General features: G+C 40.4%; 2 protein-coding genes across 2 annotated transcripts in view; one reads left to right on the top strand and one right to left on the bottom strand.

Moving 5' to 3' along the window:
* The window catches only part of LOC131783895 (hydrocephalus-inducing protein homolog), a 50478-nt gene extending 33829 nt beyond the window's left edge, over positions 1-16649 (top strand). Inside the window, exons 55-77 of the mRNA XM_059100667.2 lie at positions 389-729; positions 1078-1222; positions 1517-1810; positions 2263-3010; positions 3313-3587; positions 4076-4344; positions 4569-5000; positions 5359-5583; positions 6039-6349; positions 6890-7037; positions 7502-7709; positions 8313-8558; positions 8897-9066; positions 9514-9712; positions 10359-10628; positions 11058-11363; positions 11693-11776; positions 12239-12448; positions 13056-13219; positions 13818-13968; positions 14449-14679; positions 15188-15412; positions 15904-16649. Of these exons, the coding sequence (XP_058956650.2) occupies positions 389-729; positions 1078-1222; positions 1517-1810; positions 2263-3010; positions 3313-3587; positions 4076-4344; positions 4569-5000; positions 5359-5583; positions 6039-6349; positions 6890-7037; positions 7502-7709; positions 8313-8558; positions 8897-9066; positions 9514-9712; positions 10359-10628; positions 11058-11363; positions 11693-11776; positions 12239-12448; positions 13056-13219; positions 13818-13968; positions 14449-14679; positions 15188-15412; positions 15904-16386 (6135 nt within the window). The 3' untranslated portion in view covers positions 16387-16649. The remainder of the gene's footprint in view (positions 1-388; positions 730-1077; positions 1223-1516; positions 1811-2262; positions 3011-3312; positions 3588-4075; positions 4345-4568; positions 5001-5358; positions 5584-6038; positions 6350-6889; positions 7038-7501; positions 7710-8312; positions 8559-8896; positions 9067-9513; positions 9713-10358; positions 10629-11057; positions 11364-11692; positions 11777-12238; positions 12449-13055; positions 13220-13817; positions 13969-14448; positions 14680-15187; positions 15413-15903) is intronic.
* Positions 16650-19453: 2804 nt separating this feature from the next.
* LOC131783893 (uncharacterized) lies at positions 19454-23839 on the bottom strand. The gene is made up of 3 exons (XM_059100665.2): positions 23428-23839; positions 21527-22183; positions 19454-21241 (listed from the first exon to the last, which is right to left on the bottom strand). The coding sequence occupies exons 1-3, from the start codon at positions 23732-23734 to the stop codon at positions 20115-20117; spliced, it is 2091 nt and encodes a 696-aa protein (XP_058956648.2). The 5' UTR covers positions 23735-23839; the 3' UTR covers positions 19454-20114.
* Positions 23840-23919: the final 80 nt, after the last annotated feature.

Here is a 23919-nt window from a genome sequence, read left to right as displayed (position 1 = left end):
ATTATATTTTAGTTTTGCGTTATTAGTTTAGCCTAGAAATGGGGGAAACGGAGCTTTGGGCGGTTGTGTCTTTACTAAAAGCAATTTTCTTTTTTCGTTTGTTTTTGTTTTGTTCACTTATATGATTTGAAACTCAATATTTTCGTTAGCTTCTTTTCAATAAACATCTCACTTGTAATAATAAAATTTAGCGAGATCACACAGCGGTTTGGTATTCACTTGATTCGAAATTATAACAAAACCTTGTATGATTTCGCTTATTTTATTCTTAAAGAAAATTTTAAAACATTTCAAAAACTCACCATTCAATTCCAATCGCCTCCCTTTATCTGTCAGATTGATATAATTCACGTGACTTTTCTATCCATATCTTCATTGGTTCTTTCAGATCGTAGAGCCTCACCTTGGCGAAGGTGGCGAGGTGATCGCCAGCATTCCCATAAAACTTAGCGTGCGCTCTGTCTATAGCAAGTACGCCGTATCGCCGGTCAGTGACATTAACTTTGGAGCCATGCTAATCAACACTAAGAAAACCCGAGTGTTCACTATCGAGAACAAGGGAGAGTTTGAATTCCGGTACTCAGTCCTAAAGATGATCAACACGGTGGCACAAGGACGCCAGAAACTGGGGCCACCCGCGAAAAGGGCCAAATCACGTGATGGGTCGAGTTCGGGAAGATCTCAACAAGACAAACCGTCTAAACCAAAGAGAGCAGATTCAGTACGAGGGTATGTAAGATTACTTATATGACAGTACACAAGCAAGAATTTCAGCATGCTCATTGGCTGACAACACGTCGTTTAACCGTAACCTGCACAAAAATATTAAATCGATTGCAGGATGTTGAGATATACTGTAAATTATTCAAAAGAAGCCAAGTAATTTCATTGTTATTTGATATGAATGAGCACTCGGAACCAAATTGCATAAGGAAGTCGTTTGATAAACTGTATGTATTCATTCTACCAGTTGAGCATCTGTGACCTTCTACTGTTTTCTGCATTACACTTTTCAGTTTACAATCCCTGTCCGTGCAGTGTTGAAATAAATGCTGTTTTCTCTTTTTTTTTCCACAGAGCCGAGTTGACCACAGGGGCACCAAACATTCGCCTTCAGCTTGGAATGTTTACAGTCTACCCAGCTGTCGGGAGCGTGCAGGCCGGTAGTTCTGTGCAAGTAACGGTGGATATGATCGCTGAAAACCCAGGCTTCTCAGAAGAGGTTAGTAAGATTTTTCCCCACGCGCGCTTAGTGCCTTGAGATGTCTCCATTACGTCATTTGTTTTGCGCGAGCGCGACGGATTTTAAACGAAGTCAATTGTGACGTAAGCACTTGATTGTGCGTCAGTTTGTCGATAACTTTCTGCACTCACTTGAACGTCAAGCCAACGGCTGCTAGTTGAGCAAAATGTTTTGCACGGGGACAGGAATTTGCCTTTACAGCTTCTTGTAGAATCGATTTCATATTCTCACAAAGTTTATTTCCCCCAACGGTTTGTCTTTTTTTTATTTCAGGACATTGCCATTGACATCTCAGACCGCCCGCCGTCCGACCAACCACAGGGAATACCTTATAAACTGATTGGAGAAGCATGCATTCCCGGGATCACCACAATCGCCCCCGACACAGTTGGCTCTATATTCGAAGAACACTTAATCGTCAAACAATTGAATTTATTCCAGTACCTGACGCACGACCTCGCGAGTGGCTCTGGAGTGTATGGAGAGGACGAGAACAAGTTTATATTTTACAACACTATTGTTGGACGAAAAGCCAAAGCGAGGTTTAGAATTGGTAATCAGAACAAGGTACGTGGAAAGTGATCGTGGTTTGCAGTGGTTTTACCTCATTGTGCTTTTTGATTACTCTAGGAAAGTGAGACCACTTTCCTTACCAATCAGATACAAAAAGAGAAATCAATCTTAGTTGGTAACGTATGTCTTTCCGAGTTTGAGTGTTGTTTACCTTTGGTCGTCGTTAATATTTTTGTTTTTGAGAAGGTCTTTAATGCTACTATGCTTCGATTATTGTTATTTCTTGCAACATTTCAAAACTTTTTTTGTTTAATAGTTTTGAAATCTTGGCATGCACATCTCATTTGCCTGAAACCCTCCCCTACTCAAGCCATAACATGAGTCCAAGTTAATTCTCGCTTCAAGCGATAGCTTTAAGGTCGTTTTTGAACATCCTTTTTTAGGAGAATTAAGTTCCTTAACTTTTAATGACGAGCGGTGTGATCTTTATTTTCTCAACACTTCAGGTGCCATGCGACTTGGTTCTCTCCGTGAAACCGCAGTCCATGAAACCATCTGCTCGTTGGCACGACGTCTATGAGATTGAACCCCAGCGTGCCTCGATCCCAGCTCACAGCTATGTGTACGCGACTGTGACCTTCAGTCCTCCGTCCATGCAAACCTACAACGCTACTCTTGAAGCAGCCGTAGATGGGATGCCTAGCGCTATGTCAAAGTACCGCAACCTAACGTTCGATATCCAGGGTGAAGGAAACCTTCCTAGAATCACCGTGGTTCGACCCACTGCTCGAAACAAGAAAGGTGCTCCAGTCCTTTTGTTCCGACGCCTTTTACTGGGACGTACTCAAGTGCTCTCGCTCTCGCTAAAGAACGAAGGCACATTGATGGCCCGAGCGAATATCGATTTGAAAGACCCCGAAGGTGTGTACAATATTTCATGTGTGGAAGGTACCAAAGGTATGGAGCCACTTGACGACGGTGAAGACGACGTAGATCCGAAGTCGCGAGTTCACACCTTGTCTGTGGTGGTCCCCATGGGTAAGACGGCAGATTTTGCGATCGAGTTCAACCCCTCCCTGGTGGGGCGTTCGCTGGGCGAGATTAGGCTGTCAGTAATGGATAATCCTTATGAAGAAAGTACAGTTCAACTAATTGGAGAAGGTTATGAAGATGAAGTGACCATAGATAATATACGGTCCTTTGTTCAGACTGAGGAACTGGCAGCTGAGACGGAGATCGACGACGACACTCCAGGTATTATTGGGAAATGAGCTGATAGCTTTTCGTTTTTAGTTGTAAAACTTGATTCGCTTCTTACTTTGTGGTTTCAGAAGAAACAACGCTCTTAAAACGTGTGATTAACCTTAAATTCATGTCGCAGACCTTAAATTCATGTCGCAGACCTTAAACATTCATCAAACGCTGGTCATCACTAGTATTATCTTTGTTGTTGACGTAACTGAACTTTTTATGACACGTGTTGCATAGATACGGCCTACAAAAGGTACTATTATCCTTTTAGTTACGTTTCCTTCTTTCATTTGTATTATTCGTAGCATCACGAGAAAACCACGTTAAATTTGGGGATTGTGCCGTGGGTGTGTCCAAACAGCTGTCATTCACACTGACAAACCATTCTTCCTCCGACCCAGTGCGCTTCACGTGGTCCCCGCCGCCTGAGGTGACATTTTCTCCGTGCACAGGACACTTACAGCCAAACTGTGCAAAGGATGTCACAGTAACCTTCTGTTCTAACGAGCCAAAGACATATTCAGCGACAAACATTCCTTGTAAAGTCACTAAGATCAAGCTAGGAGAGGCGCAGGATAAAGTATGTCTTAAAATAGAAAAAATGGACTGTATGGTAAAACGTGTAAATTATCTAAATGTCATTTTAGGCTCTTTGTAGAAGGTGGAATTCGTCACAAATTTCGGTGATCTCATTTAATTTTGTGGAAAGATTCGTGGCTTTGTCTTCGACGGAACAAAATTAAGAATAAAAGAGAGCGAAAGATGATGGTGTTTATGCTAGTTTTAAGATGTTTTATGATGAACAAACCATTTTGTAAGTGGCAGCTTTAAGCCTCAGTTTTTCTGGCAGTGACACTCAATAGATTTGATGACTTGACTATCTTCATGATCTTCGAGTTTAATTTTATTTTTATTTTTAACTTATTACCAGTCTAAACCATACCGAAAAAAAGCAAAGGGATGTGGAATTGACTTAATATTTGATTTTTCCCCGACAATTTGTTGTTTGGATGTTCATCAATGTAACAGAGTGCGTTTGAGTTGCTTACTTAATTTCCTTTTCTTTAGGCGGTGGACTGGGACGATCGCATGCGCACTGTAAAGTGGATAGACGTGGCACCTGGTGAAGACCCTTCCACTGGCGTGAGGAAGTCCCCCCGGCCTTCTAAGAAGAAAGTCATTGAAGTTGAAGCTGAGCCTCCATATACAGCGCTAGAAAACAGCACCAAAGACGTGGAACTGTTGCTTACTGCCGTGTGTGACTTTGCTAAATACCGCTGCAAAGTCGAGAACATACACTTCAAAGATACACTGATGTTTCAGTCTCGTGTGTACAGGTGAGCTGTGAGGTATTTGTAGATCATCTCCGTGAAACACACCTTCCTTGTAATGTTTCTCAGACACAATCTTTAGATTCTATTGGGTGTGTTTTCGTACCGTTCAAGGTGAAGTGTTCTAGATGTGAAGTTAGTAATTCATTTCTTTGATACCTAACTAAGAACAAGCTTTTCCACTTGTAAAAAAACTTGCTGTAAAGGTAAAGAAAAAATATCTTCTCCAGTTTTACAGTCTCAAACAAAGGTGATGTGCAGCTCGATTACAAGTGGCATTTTCAGCCAGTGGAAAAACCAAAGACTGTCAGCCTAGCCGAGCCGCCCGAGGTAGGACCCGAGAGACCCGAAAGCTCCGCTGGACAATCCACCGGTCAGCGAACCGTTCGCCCCTCCACTTCAACAGGGGGCTCATCAGTGCACCCTCCTAGACGTGCACCTCCAACCACTCAAAGACCTGGGTCCTCTATGGGTGGGCGGCCGTCAAGCGCCCTGGCTCTTGCCTACGAGGCAGGCAGTGTAGTGAGCGAAGGAGGAAGCGATGTGTTCCCTTTTGTGATTGAGCCAGAAAGTGGAAGCATCCCTGCAGGGAAGAAGGGTAGCTTTGTTGTGAAGTTCTCACCGTTAGATGTGTCCGAGTATGATGCTCTGGTGACCTTCAGGTAATACTGTGGTGCGATGATGTAGCACACAGACCCATCAAAAAATAAACGAACAAGCAAGAAAACTCTCTTAAGGAAAAAAAAACATCCCAACGTTTTTGAAAAAAGAAAAAGTAACATGCAAACTCGCATCAACGAAAACATGCAAATTCGTTTAAATGGTAATATGATCTGTGAATATTTGTTCCTCTCCGCAATGCTATTTATTTTAAGAACTTGTTTGTTGGCACGCATGCCAAATTTTTGTTTGATGTAATGGGGGGACGGGACATTAGAATCAGCGAAAAACTTAACCCACGTATGACGTCAGAGTAACTCAATGTAATAACAAGTTTCTCTTTAATATTTTCATCTGCAGTGCCAACAATCTCCCGCCAGACACAGGCGGCTTCTCCATTCCCGTTCGTGGAAGGAGCCTTCTTCCTTATTGTCACTTTGAATTGGAGGAGTCAGATTATGTTTCCGGGGGGAGAAGAAACCCCGAGTTAAGAGGTCCTGGTGGGGCTCCCCCCGGATCTACCTTAGATCCCACCACGAAAGTTATCGAGTTCAAGTCGTGCGGAGTCAAAGTTAAAAACATAAAGTAAGTTACCATTGAAATTTTCATTAACCTGCGACAAAGTAAAAAAATATAACAAACTAACTAATATTTCCTTCAATATGTTATCGCACTTTAAAGCCTGATGATAAAAAATTTAGATTTAAGAATAGAACTTCCAAACATGAGACCTTTTCTGGACTTGTTTTCAAACCTTGGAGGGGTTAAAAATTCAATTCTTTAATGCTTAAATTTAAATCTGTCCTCATAGTCAAATTTAGTGTTTGCCCAATTCTCAATTATATTGATTCAAGTACGTGTCAAAATCCCAATTCCAGTTACTTGAATCCAAATTTTACGGCCTAAAATTGGTCAAATCCCATGTTATTATGTTCGGAAGCCGAAAGAGGAAACTTGGTCAAAACTATCTGCGAAATGCGTGTAAAACACAGTCAGGATCAGTTGGTGTGTGTCTACTAATAATTGATATGTTCCCATAGACGTTTTAGCGTCATAAACCCATCCAACACAAGCTACAGTTTTGTGTGGACCAGTGAGGACACACTGGATGGCGCGCCCCCAGAAACGGTCAATTTCCGGTGCCTGACTCCCGAGGGGACCATACTGAGTGGGAAGAAGTACGAGATGGTGTTTGAGTACGTATCAGACTCGCTGGACCTGGTTGAATCATTTTGGCGGTTCTTTGTGCCTGAGTACAGCTTCTCCATTCCATTTGTTATGGTGGGGCATACATTTGAGCCCGCGCTGTCATTTGACAGGTCTCACATAAACTTCAGGGAAATGCTGCTTGGTGAGTATGGCGTTTCTCATGATTGTGATTTTTTTGTCATTTTGCGAAGTGTTTAAATATGTTCAGAGAGAAAGAGATTAGAAGATATTAGCACAGTAAGGTTGGAAAACATGAAGGAGGCCATAATAAACTCAGAGGATACAATAATGGCGATGGGCGAAGAAGATTAAACCAGATTGCAGTTGACGAGCTAGAAAAATTTGCACGAAGTTTTACAACATGAACAACTTGTGACTCATCTCGTGGCTGTAATTGATCACATCTATGATATCATCGCTTACAACTGTACTATTAGTGAAATATCGTGACCATCTCCGAACAATTTTGAGTTTATGGAGACTTGAACTTGGAATCTCTGTGAAAGAATAGTGTAAATTATATGACGAGATGAAATTGAACCACGGAAAGTACAAAAACTTTATTGGGTAAGGAACGAGAAAAAGAAAAATTCTTGACTCGTATTACATTGTTGTGTCGTTGCAACAAGCTGGAGTCTATTTACGTTAAAGTAAATTTTTGTATCATGCTTTGCTGTTTCAGGTCACCCGGCAAAAGAAACTGTACAGTTAGTGAACGAGGAGAACATCCCATTCACTTTTTCATTCAGCGAATCGTCTTGTCACACAGAAGGATATGCGTCTAGTCTGTCTGTGGAGCCCATGTCTGGAACAGTCCTACCCAAGGCCAGGTATGAAATGTCTTCTCATCTTAATGAATTAGATTACAAATAGTGCATGGAGTAAATCATATTTGCCCTAACCGGTGACTGAGTGACGCAGTTATCCTCGCATGCAAAGGACAGTGTAAGAGTTTAAAGAAGTAATGCCCGAAAAAAAGTGTGTGCGCTTTGACTTGGCTTGAATCCGTTCTTCTCACACTGGTTTGCGGTTTAACACTTTGTACCTTAACATTGATATGTATACTCCGCCTGACAAGGAAAATTTGTTTATCAATCTGAAGCTTCTTAAGTTTATGATCATTTCCTGTATTCTCGTAAATTTAACTTATCCAGGGGTGATATTGTAAGAAGAAATTAAGTACTATGGGGGGTCAAAGGATCAAAATGTCTTATGATTGGCTATTGACAATGTGTAGTATACAAACAGTTGTGTTTACACCTCAAACATTCACTGCTGTTGCATATTATTTCAGGCTACCAATCGAAATCTCCTTTACAGCAACTGAACAGAAGGAAGTAAACTTCAATGTTCTGTGTCATGTGAAAAAGAAAACATCTCCTCTAACCTTGAATGTGAAGGCAGAGGGGTATGCCATGAATGCGCAGCTAGTTTGCGAAGATTCACAGGGAAACAAAGTGGAGCTTACATCTAAAGGAACAAACAGAATCAACTTAGGAATGGTTAGTTTTGTAAAGAAAAACATAACTGGCAAAATATATTTTAAAGCGAAAAGTTAAATATCTATTTGCTTTTGAAGCCGGAATAGCCTTCGACTTATTATTCATATCAATAGAAAGAGCTGATTATTTGAGTTGAGGATACAAGTGGGAAATTTCGGGGTGAAATAACTACGCCAAGTGCTTCGTTGATCGTTTGAAGGTGATTACACTGGTCGATGCACTCTTTTGTTGTCTTTCTCCTTTTCGTTCGCTCTCTTTTTTACTGTTATATCATCAGGTCAAAACATTTCAAACCTTGTTAGAATATAAGAGCTGGTTATAGCAATGGAATTAACTTCATTGCACTTATCAGTACAATATGAATCTTACACCATCCTTTTAACGGATCTTAAGTGGCGCTACTCTCTCGCTATATTAATATATGACTACCATCAATTTAAAGGAGACTCGAGGGTATAAGTATTGATTTGGTGGCTGATGATGGTTTGAACAGATTGCTAGTAACGATTTACCTTTGTAGGTTGCACAAACCATCAGCTGGCTCCTTAAAGAAGTCGGTAGCTAATGATAAAATGAATTTGTTCTTTTTTACTCTCGTTTAAGGTTGAAATCAACGAAAAAGCCACCCGACAGTTGTTTGTCATCAACTCAGGGAAATTTAATTTTGACTTTTCGTGGGAGATCCATAACCGGACTAAGCTTAAGGGCCTCAGGGTTCTCGATGGGGAGAAGCTTGTATCAGTCACTCCTGAAAGTGGAACGGTGCCATGTAATACTCGTAAGAGATGTCAGTTAGCTTTCTGTCCACCTGGGAGACTTTCACTGACAGGATGCGATCTATTGTTAAAGGTATTGGTGATTCACTTTTGGCAGTTTGTAGAAAGGCATGTTGTGAATGTAGGTTTGCTCCTTGCTGGAGACATTGCTGTTTCGAGTTTACCTTTGAACTAAGCTATGGCTTTGCCGAATGCATCAGGCAATCTTTCTGGATAAGTGATATCGAATCACTTTACGACAAAAATGTGAAAATTGTTCTGATTTGACTTTGTGTTGAATTGAATTTATAGTGCTTCATAGAAATTTGTGTTTCAACTGTGGGAGTTAAAGTTTCATCTCTGAACTATATACAGCTTCTCTTAACTGCATTCTTACATGCAGATAACTTTTCTTTGTGTGCTTGTCTGTAGATCACCAATGGCCCAACGTTCACCATAAATCTAACAGGGACGGGTATACAGCCTGGACTCAACTTCTCTTTTGTGAGGCATGACTTTGGTCCGTGTTTCCTGTACCGTGCTGGTATGCCTCGGAAACGGACTACGTTGATCATTAAGAACGAAGATACAAAAGATATCAGGTAATGTGTTGATCTGTTTCACAACTATTGTTACATTTCACATTTGCCTTTGAGTCCAGTGTGACTTCACAAGAATCAACTTAGCAGATTAACTTCAGGAATAGTTGCGCAAATGATCTTGAATTAGAGTTTGTTGCTTTTTCTGTCTACCTTTTACCAGGTTTTAATTTCACTATTTTCGTGAAAGTGATTGACAACAGTGGGTAAACTGTCTGGAAGCCCCATTTTATTTAAGAATATGGGAGGGATTCTGATTCCCTTCAGTTCACTCTTTCTAATTCGAAGAAGCTGTAGAAACATCCCACTTGATAATAAACAAACGCTGCAGATTTTACACAGTGTTCATCCAAAGAATGTTTGCGAACATGGTATCTGACTGTTCTTGGAAAATACGATTTAACTCGAACCACGTAATTCATGTCCGTAACACCTTACTACATTTTTCAGTATTGAGTGTCAATACGAGAATACTGCCCACCTTGAGGTCGCCTGTCTACCTGGAGTCCTGATACCAAACCAAGCCATGCAGGTAGATATTGTGTTTTATCCCCGGGAAGCCAGGAGATATCATGAGGTCATCCCGTTTGAGATCAACGGTCTGTCCACCATGAATGTCGAGATATTTGGCGAGGGAACCGACATGAAGGTAATTTGTTTTACTCGATATAGTGCTCAGCATTGCCTTTTTGTCTCTGTAAAGAATATAGCGTGTTACCTGAAATAGGTTTGTTGCAAATTTGGTCTGTAAAAAATCTTCTCACGGCATCAGGGATACGCCAGAATCAGTTGATACACCAATTTATTTGTTATTTTTTTTACGTTGATCAGGGGATTTGCTTCCTACCGTTTGTCTACCAAGCCCGCAGACAAGCTCTAACTACTTGCTAGGGTCGCAGAACAGCTTGTTGTCCGGCACTAACTACACATTTGCTACGCCTTAGAACTTTGAACCGAACTAGTTTAAGAGTAATACCAGACTGTAAACAAGAAGCAACGAAAAGGGCTCTCGAGGAACTACACAACGACTTTTGAATTGATATTTTGTCTCTTGCCAACGACTTTTGAATTGATATTTTGTCTCTTGCCAAACTACTTTAAAATCGAGAAAGAATAAGAAAACAAAATATTGGTTCTTTAACGTAGGAAAAGACAAAAAAGGCGTTGATAAGCTAGGGAAGAACAAAACTTGCGAAGGATGGAGACAGTAAAAAAATAAATTGTAAATAACGAAATTTAAAAATTTTGGCTAGAGTGCTGGAACCGTGACAGTTCTTATTTGTAATTACTCGCAGGTAGAGGTCGCTAATCCTTCAGACAGAAAGGTAAACTTTGGCGCCTTGCGTGTCGGCCAAACAAATCAGCGGAGTGTAAAGTTAGTGAACCGCAGCCCTGCACCAATCACGTTCACCCTAGCCATCACACCAGCTGTAGTGGCGCTTCAACAAGCAAACATTCTCACTATTAGCCCCTCTACGGAAATCACTCTAAGGGCCAATGGCGGCACGTGTGGCGTGGACCTGACTTTCAAACCGAAAACACGCATACCACAGTTTACTGAAGAGGTAAATTAAGTGCTCAATAGTTTTTTTGACTTTTCGACAAAGATGCTATTCTGTTACGTTGTGTTATGTGCCTGTAGACTGTTTATTTTCCGTCAACGGCGGCTTGTGGTTATTTCTTTATTCCGCGTCGATCAAAAGCACATTTCGTTTCTTGCTTCATGTAGCATACTATATCCGTCAGAATTAATAATGATCTTTCTGCATCATATGTTTCATCTATTTCTGTCTTTAAATAGTCAAACACCGCTTGAATTTTCCTTTGTCCTTGCACTGAAACGCTTCATAAGATAAGAATATAATTCAACACATCTCCGTTGAAAACAGTGAATATCTACTGGTGCTTAAGAATGATATTAAGATATTGGTCGATGCGTCGTTCAAGAACATTGGATTTTTCAAGTAAATATCCATTTATTCTTCACGCTGCAGGTGATGTTGGAGTGTGCCGGCATGTCCCAGCCCATCTTTGTGGTAACAGGCTCTTGTCAAGGAATAGAGATCACGTTGGACAGCGACTCGGTGCCGTTTGGCGCTGTAGTTCTCGGCAGTCGCAGCACGAGGAAGCTGATCATGCACAACACAGGAGACATCGGAGCAGCCTTTACTTGGAATGTAGAAAAGTTTCAACCTGATTTCTCTATCTCACCAGTTAAAGGTTACATTTCACCCGGAATGGAAGTGTCCTTCGAGATCGTGTTTCATCCCACTGTGGTGAATCATGATATAAGATACGAGGTATGAAGCACATCCATTCGCGAACTTTCAGATAATTATGAGCATGAAAAATACGCATTTATTTGTTTATTTGAGTAGAACAGTGTTAAATCACCATGATAACACTTATGATCTAACTGATAAAACCATGAGCAGTGATCATGTGATATGTAAGCCTTTCAAGGTCTGCTCAGCAGTCCATTTACCTTCAAAATTTTGTAGCTCACTCACAAACTAGATATCAACTAATTATTTCATCAATTCGCCGACTCAGCTCAATACATTTTTTTAGAAACCAATAATTTTGCACTTCTGTGATACCCGACCGTCGTGTGTGTTTTTCTCAACAGAGTTTGCGTTGTGCCATTGAAGGTGGTAAAGCGCTCAAGCTTGTTTTGACGGGAAGCTGTATCCCACAGACACCCCTAAAGGAGGTAAAATACCCCAGCTTACTATGAAAGAGAAACTACTTTTACTATCGCTCTGAGGAATAAGAAGAAAACCCAAGGCTTGCGTTTTAAAATCTTTTGCTAGGTACCTAAAGGACACCTGGTTAGCTTAATTTGTGGAGCGCTGGATGATAGTGTAGGTTAGGGATGCCAGGCCTGACCAAAACTCAGGTTCTTTAAAATATGTACAAGAAGAATGTGTTGCCTTTGTCACCTACAACGATAAATGGGTAGACATGGATTGGGACTATAGGACTTTTAAACCTTGTCTTCAGCGAATTCACACGTAATCTGAGGAGGGGACTTAATGAAACCATGCCCAAAAGGGCTTCTACTACCTTGTGTCGTATAATCCAACTTTCTCAAACACATAAAGAAACTAACATACGACCAAAGCTTTCCCTTACTATTGTTAACGTTGTGTTAACTTGCACTCTTTCCTATTAGATGCTTCACTTTGCGACCCATGTTCGCACTCGTGACACGCGTAATCTTGTCATACATAACCGGACAAACCAGTTATGGATGCTGCGGCCTGTGATTGACGGTGAATACTGGTCTGGTCCTGACACCATTACTGTGGAGCCACAACAGAGTAAAAACTATGAGTTAACCTACAGACCACTTACTATGACTCAGGAAGGAAAGAAACACTTGGTATGAGTAGTTCCGTTATCATTTTATTTCATCGTATCGCAGTGCTCTGCGTTACATTGTCGGCGCTGTGTGGCATTGATTGTAATTTCTGAATTTTAGGAAGAGAGAGCTTTTTAATTGTTAATTACAGGTTAAAATATGGTTTTTTCTACATCACTCCCCGAGTCATTCAGCCTGTTCACTCTTGGACGATACCGAGTGTTATGCATTATCTAATACTGTAATTTGTCGATATTTAGAGGATTTGACCCATTCCATCAAAATCAATCTTCCTTACTGATTTTTTAAAACAAAGATTTGGCCTTAAAAAACAAAGATTTTTAAAACAAGGATTTGGCATTAAAATGCCTAATCTTTGTAAGCCTAAAATGCGTCGTGATGTGACGCACTCTAGGGGTGAGAAACAACTCTTGGATTTACGGTAGAACCAGGAACCCAAGTCATGGGCTCCTGGCAGAACCTATGCTTATCAAAAGCTCCGTAGAATCCGAACTTTTTCGTGTTTCTGAAGAAAACTCCTGGCTGGATTATCTTTAAGTTGCATCTTTTTTAAATCTCATCGAGTAACGTGATTCAAGTATTCAAGGGTTGCTTATTTCTGTTTCAGGGCTCTGTTTTTTTCGCTCTCCCGGATGGCAATGGTCTCCTATATAATGTGACTGGTAATGCAGAGGGTCCTAAGCCGGTTAACAACATACAGAGAGAGGTACCTTGTAAAACGTCCTACACTGAAATGCTCACTGTCACCAACTGGCTGCGAAGACCTCAGAGGTTCGTGAAACGGTTTCTCTTTCGTGAACCGTTTGATAAAGCTAAAGAATTCGTAATTTTAAAGGTTTAGTGACTCTCTAAAGGTGTGCTAGATACAGAAATCAGCGGTTGAAGTGAAATTGTTTTGATAGAATTTTTCACTGAGCGCAACTCCAGTTGTAACGAGTTTAATTAGCTCCCTAAACTTTTAAAAGCTCTTCATCAATAACAAGAAACACAACTTGAAATTTCAATCATTTACAATTTTTATCTACCCATTTTAACTCTAGCAGTACGTTACACTGTATGGTAATCAAACATGACAAAGCTTTCACGCCCATTTCACACTATAACCAACCCTCAAAATCTGACCTACAAGTATTGAATATGATGACAGCCTTGGCGTCGTTGAAACTCCCTTCAATTCCATTTTCCTTTTTTAAGGGAAATTCTTTTTATTGTCATGAAATTGTTTTGATCCATTCTTCATAAAGAATTGGTACTGAGAAAACTATTGGGATTAATAGTATTTGTAGTTGTGTTGTAGCTTTTTGCGGCACCTATGCCTCACGTTCTGTGGGATTTTAATTCAGCACCATTGCATTTATTGTTACGTTAGATTCCGCGTGATAATAGAGATGCTGAAACCTGACAGACCAGACAGCTCTACTACGCTAAAGGGACTGGACTACATCGATGTCCCGGGTCTCTCCAAACGAGAATACAGATTGAACTTCTTTGCTCACAAAGAGGGAACGTTCAGTGCCAAGGTAAGAAATTTTAGAGTCACTTTTTACAACTAAATTTTAAAGCTTCAAACCCGTGGACTTTTTTAACTGTTTTGGGGCATCTAGTAGAAAGTGCGGCATTAGTATGAGGTAAAAGGTCATGGTATTTGCTTCTAATTTTTTTCATTGAAAAGTTTTCACAAACATGGATGCAACAAATTAACGCTTCCAGCTAGAGTATCAGTTTTTCTTCATACTTTACCTTTTCTTTGCAATGTAATAGTGCACCTAACTGCAGTGAGGTGAACAAAGACTTTTTAAAAGTAAGGAAATACTCTAATAATCAAGGAGACGAGTTTTTCAGTTGCTATAATGATAACCGTTATTTACTATAAGTAAATAGAGCGAGAGACTGGCCGGTAAAATATTTATCCCAATAATAGAATGTCTGCGGTTACTCGAATTTTGCCGTCGTTGCTTTTCTCTGATTCTGTTGTTAATCTACGGATCTTCAACTTGCAGGTGATATTCAGGAATGAACAGGGCGGAGAATATCTGTTTTATTATGTGACTTTCAAGGCAGTGCCCCCTGGTGTAATGGCTACCATTGACTTGTCCACGCCCATACGTAAGAGCACGTCACATGTGGTGACGTTACACAATCCCCTCAGTACCCCTGTGACATTCAATTCTCAGTGCTCTGTGGCTGACATCCAGCTGCCGCCAAGTTTCACCGTTCCTCCTTTATCTGAGGTTAGTGCATGCCTTGTTTTAAGATACTTTATGGTCTACGTTTCTTGTGATTATAACAGCTTGTTGTACTTCAATTTCAGATATGGTGCTACATTAACTCTAGTAACCTTTCGAAGAGTGACTTTTGTACTTTTCAAAACTATTATCGTGAACGTACTTGTGGGTTTTTGTTTTGAGTTTTATTTTTCATGTCTCCCCGATTATAAAAGTTTTTTTTTTTTTACCTCAGGACAGTCTTTCATGTTTGACGAAGAATTAAAATCATTTACGTAACTTTAATTAGCACCATGTTACTTTCATTTTTTTTTTTCAATTTTAGGGATAAGGGCCGGAAAAAATCGTCTTCAACTCATTAGTTCTAATATACCAGTCTTCATTTGCAAACTGGTGTGTAAAAATGCATGGTGTTGTGGACAAAATTAGAGGTAGTCCGTATTTAAAAACCTGTACAACAAGCTTAAGCAGTGATCGAGTTTATCTTTAGTTTCTTTCCGTCTGTTCACTTTAGGGCTCGTGTATGTTTGAGTACCTCCCGCTGAAGGCCGGTGAGTTAACAGGCCGACTCTCCTTCAGCAGTTCAGAGTTAGGCGTGTATCAGTATGACCTCAACCTAACCGCAACACCTGCCGGAACTGAGGCTCCTGTTCATTTCCGTGCAGGCCTGGGTACCAGTCAAAGTCAGACCTGTCGATTTGTAAACTTTGCCAAGTCTAAAGTCGAGTACAGCTGCAAGGTAGTAACATTTCTTCCACCTTTGTTGCTTGCTGTTTTAATGGTTTTGAGCTAAGACCAGAATAAAAGCACTGGAATTGAGTTACACAGTTTGTCATGGAGTTTTGAGCCACAGATAATAATGATATCAAGGGTAGAGTTGTAGTGAAACAATAGCACGACTAGTGAAAGGGGAGGGGGGTAGGGGTGACACCTGGTTAGGAATTATTAGGTCTCCACATTTTGAGAATGTCTGTCGTGCTAATCTTTTCCATCATCAATATCCAAGTTCCTTTTTGGTTGATTCATCCCGCTCAGCTGTTTGTCTTTTCTTTTTGATCTCAAGAGTATTTTGCAGTTCCCTCTCGTTGAAGGCAATTTTGCGCGTGGCTAAGTGGGATCAAAATCCTTTTTCGGTGTAGCTCTTAAATTTGATACTTAGAGGAATCAATTGTGGGAAGAGTTGTATGATTTTCTGTAGTTTTTCACTAATCGAGTTTACTCTCTCTTAAGGTGGACAACACTGATTTCCATGTTGAAAAGAATATCACGGCAGCCTCAGCGTCAAGTGGAGGCACAGAGGTCGGTGTGGAAGTGACCTATGAACCATCCCGTCTGGGTGATACTCGCGCTACTCTGACCGTTTTCTCTCCAGTAGGAGGAGAATACGTGTTCCCTCTGTTTGGTCACTGCAGTCCTCCAAAACCCCAGGGTCCGTACTCGATCAAAGCGGGTGCAACAACCTCAATTCCGTTTAAGAATGTGTTTTCACACACTACTCAATTTACCTTCTGTCTGGATAGTCCGTGTTTTAATGTGAAGGCGAGCGAGAGCGTCCGTGCTAAGAAGACCCATAATATTATCGTTGGTTTCGAGGGAAACCAAGGAGGTTCCAAGGCTCCGCGCATGGGCAGACTCATGGTCACGTGTCCGAGGAGCGCAGGTGGTGCTGGGAATGTTACTTGGACCTTCTACCTGAAGGGCCTCACTCCGTGAAATTAAACTGAGTTAAATTTCCGTTTCATTTGTAGAAAGGAGTGTTTATTTTTTGGACCCGGTGTAGTGCTTCAACTTGTAGATATCATTCATTTCACAATAATGTTTACGCATACATTCGATGCACTTTCCTTGCCGTTCTCTACAAATGTCTGTTTAGTGTATAAATTTTGTGGCTGAGGACACGTTTTTCATATTATAGCGGTTATGAAGTTGCTTTGATATCAAGCCATGCCAAGAACTTTCAAAATAATGATAATAAAGTTTTGTGTATAAGATGCGTCTGGGTGTTGTCCAACTTGTCCCCTTCTCTAGATCTTTAGCAATATCACAACTCCGCGAGACCTCTGCAATTGCTGCGTCTCGTTAAAATACCTGTGAAATAGATCTAAAACTTTAGAAAACCCCACGTGATTACAAACACTAGTTTTCAATCAATAGAACACTATTTCCGTGTGAAAATAGCTTCTTCTGAAAAGTTGACGCAAACCACCGCCTACTTAGGGTTCATAAATTTCGAGAATTCTTCCAACCCTGAAGTATTTAATTGAAGCTCTATAAATTACCAAGAAACCCAGGGAACAAGTTCTTCTCGGAAACAATTTCTGGACACTAAGAACTCGTGTGAAACAGCGGAAATCTGGTCCCTGCGACTTCTCTTTGGCTTTCAAGTTAAAAGTTTATATTTTGTTTAGATGAATAGCAACGGATTCTTTTCTCCCCTTGCTTTTCGCGTCCGATAAATAATGTTATTAGGAATGTGCGGAGTCTTATTCGGTCTGTAATCATACGAGTGATTAGCAAAATCGGACGACCGCGAAGCGGGAGTTGATTTGATAATTACGAGTATGATTACTGACCTTATCAATAAAGGGCAAAATTACTGAGCGCTGATTGGTTGAGAGAGAGGGCATTTTTTTCTTAATCGAGGGCATTTTTAGTAATCAAGAGAGGGCATGATTACCTGTTAATGATTGGCTAGTCCGTTGCATTGCTAATCCGTTGCTTCCCAGATAAAAATAGACTGCGCGCGTGATTTTCCTTCGTATAAATTTTGCCCTTTATTGATAAACAAGTAATACCATGAGACCTCGTACTATTAAGGATTAATTGCACTTGAGTTTTCAAAATTTTCCAAATTGCCCTCGTCGCTTCGCGACTCGGGCAATTTTGGAAAATTTTGAAAACTCTCGTGCAATTAATCCTTAATAGTACTTGGCCTCATGTGATTACCTATACAAATTGGACGGCACTATCATGGGCTGTTACCAATTAATTGTAACCGTCATAATTTCAGAGAAAAATAAAATGTTTTAATTCAAAGAGTGGCTTCTAATTCCAATCCATGAACACTTGACCAATACAGTCTGACGAAAACACACTGGAAAACTCTTACACTCCTTAAAATACCCAGCTTGGGATGATATGCCATTGCTCGGGTTGCTGTAATCAACTATGTGATTGTTGGATTCATCTCAGTGTACTCAAAAGGATTGGCTGATGCAACAGTCCGATTACATCTCAATAAGATTATTAGTGGAAAACAACACAGTTCATCAACTATGAAAAACTCCTGTGTTCATCTAGTATGTAATAATCAGGTATAGATTTATATCATTTGGTTGTAATGTCTTGCTAATGACATATCTGGTCTCTACGAATGACATTCTTTAAATTGCGAGTAAATTTTACCTAAAGATTCTGCTTGCATAACATTTTTGTGGAGACTATTCCGACGCTGCTATAGCGACACATTTTACGAAGATAATTGGTTCGGGGTATCAGAATAGCCAGTTTATTTAAAGAACCCCAGAAAGTCTATGGGAAAATATCAGATCGATTTACTAATTCAGAAGCAAAGCCGTGTGGGGATTTGTAAACCATTAAGCCCTTTGATTGTTTTGTTAAGTTCTGTGATTTTTCATGCGAATATGTTCTACTCAAGGCTCCACTCAAGTTGAGGACGTAACGCACCTACTCTTTATCTATACAGATCATTCAACGATGAGGGAAATTCTATCAATTATTCATTGATCCAGATGGCGCAGAAGGACTGGCACCATTTACAGTTTATTGTGACATGAGTGACAAAAATGGGGTTGGCGTGACAGTCATCAGTCACGACACTGAAAGAAGAACACGCGTGAGAGGTACAAACAATTAGGTAAGGGATATTCATTACACCGGAGCAAGTCTGTCTCAATTGGCAAGTCTCATTAAAGTCTCCTCAAACTGTGAACAGTTTATCCAGTATGAGTGTCATCATTCTATGATGACAAACGTTGGCTGGTGGGTGTCACGTGACTCCACTAAGATGAATTGGGTGTTGTTCAACTTGTCCCCTTCTCTAGATCTTTAGCAATATCACAACTCCGCGAGACCTCTGCAATTGCTGCGTCTCCTTAAATACCCGTGAAATAGATCTAAAACTTTAGAAAACCCCACGTGATTACAAACACTAGTTTTCAATCAATAGAACACTATTTCCGTGTGAAAATAGCTTCTTCTGAAAAGTTGATGCAAACCACCGCCTACTTAGGGTTCATAAATTTCGAGAATTCTTCCAACCCTAAAGTGTTTAATTGAAGCTCTGTAAATTACTAAGAAACTTAGAGAACAAGTTTTTCTCGGAAACAATTTCTGGACACTAAGAACTCGTGTGAAACAGCTGAAATCTGGTCCTTGTGACTCTCTTTGGGTCTCAAGTTAAAAAGGTTTTATTTTGATTTAAATGAGTAGCAGCAGATTCGTTTCTCCCCTTGCTTTTCGCGTCCGATGAGTAATGTTATTAGGAATGTGCGGAGTCTTATTCGGTCTGTAATCATATGAGTGATTAGCAAAATCGAACGATCGCAACGCGGGAGTTTGATTTGACAATTACGAGTATGATTACTGACCAAATTGGAGGACACTACCATGGCCTGTTACCAATTAATTGTAACCGTCATAATTTCAGAGAAAAATAAAATGTTTTAATTCAAAGAGTGGCTTCTAATTCCAATCCATGAACACTTGACCAATACAGTCTGACGAAAACACACTGGAAAACTCTTACACTCCTTAAAATACCCAGCTTGGGATGATATGCCAGTATGTAACAATCAGGTATAGATTTACATTATATTGTTGTAATGTCTTGCTAATGATATATCTGTTCTCTACGGATGACATTCTTTTAACTATGAACACATTTTATCTAAAGATTCTGCTTGCATAACATTTTTTTGGAGACTATTCCAACACTGCTATAGCGACACATTTCACGAGGATAATTGGTTCAAGGCATTAGAATAGCTATTTTTACTTAAAGAATCCCAGAAAGCCTATGGGGAAATGTCAGATCGATTTACTAATTCTGAAGCAAGGCCACGTATGGATTTAAAAACCATCAAGCCCATTAATCGCTTTGTTAAGTTCTGCAATTTTTCATGAGAATATGTTCTCAACTCAAGTTGAGGACGTAATGCATCTACTCTTTATCTCGACATATAATACAATAATGAGAGAAATTCTATCAATTATTCAAACTGCAAGAGGCTGGGCAATTGGCAAGAGTTGAATTTCGCGTTAATTCTACCGCTGTTTTGTTCGTTAACTCGCCCTTAAGTCTTCCGTTTCAGTCCTTATAGCTAGCTTTAAGTAAAATAGTATTAGAGGCAAATGTCTTAATGAGGAGCTCTCCTGAGTTATATATATCTGATGCTGTTGAAAGTCAGCATATTGACTTTTTAAGCGATTCCGTAACACTTTAGTTTTCCCAGTGTGTGATATCCTTCCTCGATAGAACCGCCTGTATCCCCAAACCTCATTTGTCTAACCGGTAGGTGATTCTTATCCGTGAGAATACCACTGTCTTCACGCCACACACTGTCGTTCATGTCACAGTTACAACGAAGACGAGAGTTTGCGCATGAGTTGGTCATTCCGCATGCGCACTTACCACTGCCAGGTAGTGCTCCGCCCCAATAATTCATCTTAGTGGAGTCACGTGACACCCACCAGCCAACGTTTGTCATCATAGAATGATGACACTCATACTGGATAAACTGTTCACAGTTTGAGGAGACTTTAGTGAGACTTGCCAATTGAGACAGACTTGCTCCGGTGTAATGAATATCCCTTACGTAATTGTTTGCATCTTTCACGCGTGTTCTTCTTTCAGTGTCGTGACTGATGACTGTCACGCCAACCCCATCCTTGTCACTCATATCACAATAAACTGTAAATGGTGCAAGAGGTCCCTCGTCATCTGGGTCAATGACGTAATTTCCGCTTGCATTGTTGAGGTTTTTCCTTATCACAGAACAAGACGTTGCTTTAATCGGAAAGCTGATTTTGACTTTGGTTTCTATTGCTGTCAAAGCATTAGCAGCTCTACAAGTGTAAGATCCTTCGTGTGATTTCTTTATGCTGTTCATTACCAGAGTTCCATTCTGTAGAACATTGGACCCTGCAGGTAAGGACGACCTGCCATGCTTCGTCCAACTGATTGTTGTTTTCAAGTCACTCTCGACCACGCACGGCAGATGAACAGTTGAGCCAGCCATTGGAGTCATTTCTTTCGGGGGTCGAGCTTTAAACCGCGGACGAGAAAATATCACGAGTTGAACTATGTCCGCTGCTGATCCCAGAATATTCACCGCCCTACAGATGTACGTTCCTCTGTCTTTTTTTGTCACATTATAAATTGTTAGTGTTCCATCAATCGCTTTGGTTCTGTCCATTGGCAAAGTTCCAAACGCCTTAGACCACGTGACAATGGGGTGAGGCTGACCAGAAGCACTACAGGCGATAGAAACATCTTGTTTTCCTACAGCTAACACTTCGTTAGATGATAGAATGATCTCAGGAGCGACTGTAAACATTTTAAGAGAAAGAACTATAAGTTGTAAAGACAATGAAAGTTATCTCCTGAATTTTCATAGAGATCAATCAGTTGGCTTTAATTGACAAGATTAAAGAAGGAAAAACAATAAATAGTTGCTGCAAAACCAGAAATACTTATCCATATGCGTAGGCAACGTATGGTTATGAAAGTTATGAGAATTAATTAGATAGCTCATGCATAATCATCAATGCACAAATACTTCCTGCATTTGGGAAATCGTTCTGTATTTGCTTAAGAAAAAAAATTACTTACAAAAAACATATAACTTTGCCGAGGCGTTCACTTGTCCCAAAAAGCTTTCAGCTCTGCATAAATAAACTCCTTCGTCACCACGTCTAATGTCCCTCACAATCAGTTGGCCTCTGGATTCCACTACGTGACGTCCAAAAGGGAGCGTTGAGTTCAGCTTAGACCACGTGACTTTTGGCTTTGGATTACCATCCGCAGTACATTTGAACATGGCTGTCTGACTTTCATTGACTGTCATTCCAACGGGACGCTCTAACAGAGATGGGGCTGAGAGGGACTGGCCCGGCTCACCTTTAGCGCCTTTCACACCCGACGGGCCTGTAAGCCCCACGGAGCCAGGGCTCCCCGGTTTCCCGATGTCCCCTTTTATTCCTTTCGGCCCCTGAGCCCCTATCGGTCCATGTTTGCCAGGAGGTCCGTTTGGGCCTGGTTTCCCTGGGGGACCCGGTTTTCCCCGAGTTCCCGCTTTGCCTCGACGACCCCTGTTACCTTTTGGTCCTGGGCGGCAGAGTGTGTGATCCTTGGCAAAGAATTGGTTTTGCAGTAGACTAAGTTCTTTTTTGATAAGCAGTTGTACTTTAGCGGATGTTAGGTTTGAATCCTGTTGTGAAACGTTTAGAGCAGAGCGTTTTCGTCGGCTTGGGTTGGCGTTCTCTCCATCTGAAAATCAAAGACTCGCCGATGAAGTTACATAACTAACTTTGCATCAGCATTACAGATACCAAAACTTTTTACCATCCTACAAGCATCATTTTGATCAGGAGATAAACCCATGGCTGCGGTATAGAACGCGATGGAAGGAAAACTAATTCCTAAATGGGATAAATTCAAGAAAATGAGGAAATTTATCATTAAACAGCATACGTCTTGTATCAATAAGTTCTATTAAGAGAAAATGATGGACTTGAGTCTACAGCTGTATTGAACTCGAGGTTCTCACTCCGCTGGAAACTCTCGTCGAATCCAATCTTTTTCCCTTTCAAGGAAAGGCTCGGCCCTGCTTACTTCTCAAAAGGTTTATGCACAACAAATGTATCCTGTAAGAAATTGTCACTTCTAAAGACCTATGTTAAAGTGTATGAAATTGCAAGTTCACGAAACATAATTAGCGAGATAGGGGTTCCTTACTGGTCAAGTTGTCACTAAAAGTGCGCCTTTCGTGTTTTCTAAAATTGGAAGGAGCGTAGAACAAGGGTTTTTATCGTGCTGCGTTTACTTTTCCTGGGCACTGAAATAAGACTTAAAGTCTTATTTCATTTTCTGGTAAAGAAATAAATAAAACTGAAATTTTCTCACATTAACTTATTTATTCATTAATTTTTATTAATTTATATCTTTGTTTAGATTTGCTATTTTTAAAGCGGCACACACGTAATCGCCAGTGCACTGATGAGGTTTTAATTAATCTGCCGTAGTATCATCTCAATAAAACAAAAACCAAGTGTAGATTTCAAACAAGGTAAACCATAGTCATTCAAACGCATCTTTGACAATATCAAGATATAATATCCACGGTTCTATTAGTTTCTAAAAAAACAATAGATAAAGATGATGAGATTTCGTAGATTTCGTAGATTTCGTGGTTATGATGATAATGATAAAGTCGATGATATGAAAAGTGTTCAGTGATCTTACTTTGGTCTCCTGAGGCTTGCTTGTTCCAATGATTCAATGATTCAATGAAGAGTGAAATAGAGATAACGTGCGTTTTCAATCATGTCGAAGGTCTAAGCATTCTACTAAAGCGTGGTCTATTATCTCCTATTTGTAAACTTAAATTACACAAGCCTATGATTGATTTTGCAAATGAGCTTGTGAGAGTAGGCGTCATCATGTTGATCGTGTTGAAGCCTCTTTAACAATTAACTAATTTATGTTTGCAGTATCAACTAACACCAAGTTACCTTTGGTCGCCGGCCGCATTGTGCTCTCAGGTTTCAAACTGTGCCATCCTCCAATATTCTGCTGTACTTTTCGAAGGACTTCTGTCTCCATCTTTGCACATCTTTTTGCTGAGTTTAAAATCATTTGATGATTTTCTTGTATTCTGAGCTCCTGATGAATTAGCGCGACACAACAGAAAACCGACAACAAGAGGCCTGACCCGGAACACAAACGGTTCAATGTTTGTCTTCTGTTCGTCTGCTTCTGCTCTTTTTCTGTTTCTTTCATCTTCACAGTGTTCACAAAACTAGTTTGGATATCAGACATAACCAGTGGGATGTTTTTCACTTCACCTGATAAGCCTCCTTAATGCAGTTCTGCTTGGCTGTAGTGAAGTTTAGCTGCCGGGAGAGGTGGAATGCGACGGTAATTGATATGTTTTCAATATTTAAGACTTATAGAGACATACGTAAATAGAAAGCGGATACATTCATCGGTAGGAGAAAATTCGC

The sequence above is a fragment of the Pocillopora verrucosa genome, chromosome 3 (genome assembly GCF_036669915.1).
Source record: "Pocillopora verrucosa isolate sample1 chromosome 3, ASM3666991v2, whole genome shotgun sequence".
In the NCBI taxonomy this organism is placed as follows: Eukaryota; Metazoa; Cnidaria; class Anthozoa; order Scleractinia; family Pocilloporidae; genus Pocillopora; species Pocillopora verrucosa.
This window is presented reverse-complemented; position numbering and strand designations above follow the sequence as displayed.